Source organism: Cynara cardunculus (assembly GCF_001531365.2).
Source record: "Cynara cardunculus var. scolymus isolate 2C chromosome LG 14, CcrdV1, whole genome shotgun sequence".
Lineage (NCBI taxonomy): Eukaryota > Viridiplantae > Streptophyta > Magnoliopsida > Asterales > Asteraceae > Cynara > Cynara cardunculus.
This window is the reverse complement of record NC_037541.1, coordinates 10,776,170-10,782,524: the sequence shown is the minus strand read 5'-3', so window position 1 is coordinate 10,782,524 and position 6,355 is coordinate 10,776,170. Positions and strand designations below refer to the sequence as shown.

The 6,355-nt window shown below is 31.2% G+C and overlaps 1 protein-coding gene across 1 annotated transcript in view; it reads right to left on the bottom strand.

The window, feature by feature from the left end:
- The window catches only part of LOC112526667 (flavin-containing monooxygenase FMO GS-OX5-like), a 12,315-nt gene extending 6,263 nt beyond the window's left edge, over positions 1-6,052 (bottom strand). Inside the window, exons 1-3 of the mRNA XM_025137044.1 lie at positions 5,462-6,052; positions 3,355-3,425; positions 3,023-3,172 (exon numbers count right to left, since the gene is read on the bottom strand). Coding sequence (XP_024992812.1) covers positions 3,023-3,172; positions 3,355-3,425; positions 5,462-5,987 — 747 coding nt within the window. The 5' untranslated portion in view covers positions 5,988-6,052. The remainder of the gene's footprint in view (positions 1-3,022; positions 3,173-3,354; positions 3,426-5,461) is intronic.
- Positions 6,053-6,355: the final 303 nt, after the last annotated feature.

Genomic DNA, 6,355 nt, shown 5'->3' with positions numbered 1-6,355 from the left:
CACTCACCCCCACCCCATAACCTACCCCGAACCACCCACCATCCCACTACTGTCGTCATCGTAGCTACCACCCCACTACCCACCCCTCCCCACCCCACCGACCACTATGCCATTATTGGTGACAAATGGGGTTTGGATATGATGGCAGGGTGGGCAGGGACGTGACAATGATAATAGTGGCATGGTGAGTAGTGGAATGATGGTCGGTAGGGTGGTGGATGGGGTGGGCGAGGGCGACGGCTGGGGCGGGCAAGGGTTGGGTGAGATGATAGCTATGATGACGACAGTAGTGGCATGGAGGTGGAGAGGATGGGGTGGTCCAAAAAACGATGGAGATTTCAAATTTTTGATAGATTCTATTCCGATTTCTACCAACCAAATGCGTGGACAAATTCCAACAAGTTCCATTCCAGTTCTTTCAAAGTCAAATTCGTTTGGTGGATTCCAATTCCACCAAATTATATTCTGTGAACCAAACGTCCCCTGAAAGAATTATAAGAATGATGGGTATATATTTATTTATATCACAATGTCATTCATAGATCATCATCACTACAAAACAAAGAGGCTTCACCGATGGATTTTTTGGGTAATTTTGACGGATTTATGGCAAATCAACAACGGATTTTTTTTTTCATAAGTGAACCAAAATCCACTGATAATCCATTGGTAATCACGATCACTGACTACATTTTCTCCGGTATGCACCATCGAATTTTTTCGTCAGTTAAAACTCTTTGTTTTGTAGTGTGCGCATGCATTGCATAGTTGTTATAGTAACAAACAATCTCAGTTGAATTGACAATACTACATAGAGAATACCTACATTAGTCTTTCAATTTATCTATGATGAAAAGTAAAATTATATTTGATTTATATATGATCCAATTACATCCATAGTATAATTAAGAACTATATTTTTATCGTATTTGGACAAATTACTAATAATAATGCATATCATTAAGGTATGATACGATATAAAAAGTATGTCGATCAAAATTAGATACTTGGTACCTAAATGAGAACCAAGGGCTCCACGACTAGATGACAAACCCCCCCCCCCCCCAAAAAAAAGAAAAAAAAAACTATAGCACCCTATGTCTCTGTCTTCGTATTATGTCTGATTATGAGAGAAAGCAAGACACCTTTAAATGTTGTGGCAACTTCCTCCACAGCTGTTATGAACAACAACTATAAATCTCTTATATGTTCTTAGTAATGGGGTGTTAATAAATTTTATCATTGTTTTATGTTGATTGAAAATTATTTACAAACGTATTGATTTGGTCTTTTGGCGTTACAAATAATATCAAAGCAGTCCGCTCTTGGTGTAGTGGGATGGATTTTATACATCTATTTGAGGAAATTGATTATGTATCTGTTTAGATTTTTGTGTAGATCTCACATAATCAAGTAGGAGAGATTTTGACATGTAACCTCACATTACTTGAGAACTAGAATTGTAAACCCTTTATGTAACTATTGTAAAATTGATCTAGAATCAACACACAAATTACCCATGATGAAAAATTAGTTAAGAAGTCAAAATAGAAGTTATCGGCACCCATCCTCAATACAAATTCTTAATATAGGTTTTAATGCAGATATGGATTGATGAAAATAATGATTAAAGAGATAAGGAGATACCAAATAGGAAAAAATATGTGCAAATGACAATAATACTGATCAATTATTGATTTGGTGCTTACAAAGATGAAGGTTATAACCACAATGGTTAAGAACTGAAAAAACACTATGCATGGTTCATCTACAAAGGAAAGCTATGTTTGTCAAGAAAATAACAAGCAAAGATGCCCTAATTTGGAAATAAAACACCTCAAACAAGAGTATGCCCCTTGGTCATTCGGCCATATGCGACCTATGATCGTGATATCAAATCGTTAAAATCTATTTGACTTGCCTTGGTGATTAGGGTAGATCAAGAGCAATACTAGCTTGCAGTGATTAACATATGAAAACCCTACTCACATACATTAGAAAAGGTTCATGTCATAAAACTTGTATCAGAAGGTTGCTTCCCTATATCCATGATCTACTCATGCAACTTCATGTTGTGGAGCCTGGTTGCTTGGTGAATTTAAGACAGTTTCCAAGAACTACTAATTTCCATTACAATTTAGAGTTGATTTGGAGCTACTAGGACCTGCAAATTATTACTTTGAGATTGAGATGCTACAAATGATATTAAAATAGTGGTTTGACTCATTCATCTACATACTAGGGATATTGATTCTAGGTTTGTTCAGTTTATTATGTAGATATGACGAAGACATGAAGATTTAAAGCACAGACAGTTGGGTAACTCAACCCACATCAGTTATCCTTAATTAGTTGTGAATTATTAATAACTTCTATAATGGTTTCAAATTAATTTGAAATTTTCAACGATCGCCTAATAATAGTTGGGACATTACACATGACCTACAACCCAAACCTAATGTCCGCAAACTCTAATCACATTGGTGAGGGATCAAGAATATTGAATGTTTATAGCACTCTTTGTTTTTCAAGTCTCACTTTCAAAAAGGGCCATGAGAATTGATCTACTAAACTTTTTACACGACACACTCAAACTACACATCCTTGCTTAGGAGATTTAGGCTTGATGATATATAAATGGCCGTGCAAGCTTCTTAAAGCAACCCTAAAAAAGGCTCAACCAGTGTATGATCCCAAACTCTACATCTTGGACTTGTAGATTTTAGTTGAGAAACTTCTAAAGAATTAATGCATCGTTTAATACACAGAAGCGGTATGTATGATACTGTTTTTGTTCTTAAAAGCAACACACCGCTCAAACGAATCATTACACCCATTACCAGAGAGGGTTACGAAGAACAAGCACAAGATATTACGATTCAATGCAATCAAGTGGTATGTGAAGAAGATATATAATCATCTTCAAAATAATCGAAAGATCAGACTGTAAAATGATATCACGAATAGAGATTATAATAATACAAAGAAATTATATGCCTAAAAGTGGGGGATTAAATATTACCTTAGAATGTTGCCATAAGTTGTTGAACTTCTCCAATTTTGAGACTTTAACATTTGGAGATCTTGATGACATGTGAACTTCTTTAGCAACCGTTGATATTTCTCTTGATAGGTCCACTCCACTTGGTCCACTTCCAATTACAACTACAATCTACTCATTTTTAAACCTCATATTAAATCAAAACTTTAATTATTAAAAAATAAAAATATATTGTCAATAATAAGATGCCATTTTTTGGTAAAATTGTTGAAGTGTTTAAAATTTGCTTATGTTGATTATAAAGTTGTGATCTTCGTGATACGATCGATTGTATGTTTTTTCTAATCACTAACCTGATTTCGAAATGGTTCAGGAACACGATAATTGTGACTGTGCATCTGCTTTTTAGACCATGTCTCAATACCTGTCTCAAATTTTAAAATATGTTATTAATGGATGTATATATATATATATATATATATGTATGTATAATTTTACAAGAGAATTATATGTATAAAAGCAAGATAAGTTATGAACCTATGTAAATATTTTACCCTATTTATAATTATTATTTACAATAATTTTGACTATGACTAATAATATTCTATATTTTTCTTCTCTTATATTTGATTATTAATAAAAATATAATTATTAAATTATGTGGTAAACAATATATTTTAATATTAAGGGAGTTGTTAAAAATGACATAGTTTTATTTAATATTTTAAAGAGTAAAAGTTCAGTTTTGGTACTTAATATTTGCAACTTTCAATGGATTAGTTCCTAAACTTTAAAAACTCAGATTTGATGTCTCACGTTTGTTAATATTTAATAGTTTGGGTTCCCCTATTTAAGGTCGTTAATTAACTTTCTTTTCGTTAAATCTAACTAAATGAAAGGTTTTTTAGTCATTTTCATTATTTTCGTAATTTTATGTTAAAATTAACAAGCGTATTTATAATTTTAGTTTTGAATTGTAAAACAAAAAATTTGGACATATTATCAAACGACAATATATGATCGGATTTGATCAATTCCTCCAAAACCTTTCAATGCTAGTCACTGAATACGCTTGACACATTGTTATTATCGTTTGTTTTGTATATTTATAACGTTTAGGCGTTATGTATTCGTTAAATGAAGTTTAGGAGGTGTTTGAGATTGCTTATAAAAACAACTTATTGATTTATTTCGGTGTGACAACGGTAATAAGCATTTTTAAGTGTTTGGATAAACAACTTATATCGGTGCCAAACCGGTGATAAAGAGTTTTTGAAGAAGTTAAACCATTCTAACTTATAATAAGTTGATAAACATTTTTATAAAAAATTATAAGTTGTTTCAAATAAGCAATCTCCAATACCTCTTAGACGACATACGAATATAAAACAATAAAAATGTTATAATTAAATAATGAGCAGTTGAATAATGGATTAATAAAATAATGAACCAAATTTTTATATTCTTTTTGAAAGACCGACTAAGTTTGACCGAAAGAAAAAAAAAAACATCCATTTATATTATATTATAAAGCATTTGATAAAAACATTTAATTTTTTTTATGCTTTAATATATATTACTTAAAATTCAAAATTACAAATTATTATACTTAAGTATATAAATTATTAAATCTTCATGTTAAAAATCATATAACTAATTACAGATAAATATAATCAAATACAAAACAAACATTTCATTTTAAATATAAAAAATATAAAATTTAATTAAGATAAGTATATGTTCTAACATAATACTTATAAAAAAAAATATTATTAAATCTTAAATAAATTAATTCGTTATTAAACCTAAAATAAATTATAATGAGAAGATTGAACTAAAAATTATCTTTATTATAAAGCCATTATATTATTAGACCTACAATAGTTTATTTCATTATTAAACCTTAAATTAAATTATACTAAAAATTTGAACTAAAAAATATTCGAAAAACAAGAACTTTTAAATTGTTAGTTTGATACTAATATCCATAAAAAACAGTTCTGGGTCTTAAAATTTATATTTTATTCAAATATATGAAAACATTATCGTGTTCTCAAAAACATATTATAAAACAAAATATTAAAATTGAGATGTATCTCGCTGTATTGTGCGAGTAAGCTTCTAGTTTTACTTAATGCAACTATTATATTTTGCAACCGACTTAAAGATTATATATAGCGTTAATTAATTAGTTTGGAATAACAATTGTTAAAATAATTGTGACCACTGAGTTTAACAAAACTGATTCATTATAGTCATAATTTATCAAAATTAATCTGAACATAACCTAAGACATCCTTTCAAAAAAGCAATTGTTAGAACCCCATTTCTAAACAGAAAAATGACACGTACCTTTTATCTATATAAGCAATAAATAGTGCCTAAAAACTTGTACTCTCGAAATTGCTTTGAAGTATTCTTTACAACTAATTAAATACTTAAAATAAGTATTTTTTATACCTGGAATATAAGTTGCTAGTCGAGGCTGAGTGTTGTTACCACTGCAAATGACCACAGCATCAAACACCTCCACCGAACTCACTTGATTCGTCATTGACTCAACCACAAACTCAGTGATCCCCGAGTCAATGGCCTCCACTCGAGTCACCACAGTTTTAAACCGAATCAACTCGGTGATTTGAAAATTACTTGCAAAATCTTCCAAGAACATTAAAACTTCGTTGTGGCCGGGAAACAAACGCGGATCTCCATATTCTTTTTCGCCGAATTTGAAATCGGTGAAGCTCATCAGCTGGCGTGGAAGATTCGTTCGCATGGATTTGTAGAGAGATCCATGAACAATCTCTCTATCTGGGTCCAGTCCCAAAAGATCATCCTCGACTCGTGGATCATAAGCCCAAGTTCCACCAAGTCGATGCGACTTTTCGAACACCACAACTTGATGGGACTCTCGTTTCAGCTCACGGGCGGTGATTAGTCCCCCTACACCCGCACCGATAACAGCAACCTTTAAGGAAGTTGTCATGGCCGATGGGTTGTATGTTTTTTAAGGAGTACCATATGAGAAACATGTTTAATATATGTAATATCCATGGTGATTATTAAAGTACTTTTTTAAAGATGACAATAATTCATGGTACTTTTAGGTGAAACATTAAATAAACTATTATTGCGTCCAAACGATTCGTACTGTTTGAATAATAATCTATACCTATACTATATTGTAAAGCATTTGGCTAAAATTTTTAAAAACTCTTAAAACTCTTAAACCCGTTCATCCCTATCCGATTTCATCCTATATCTGAATTCGTGTAACTAACTGCAGATAAACACAATCAAATACAGGATAAACATCTCATTTTAAATATAAAAAATCTAAAATATAATTAGTAT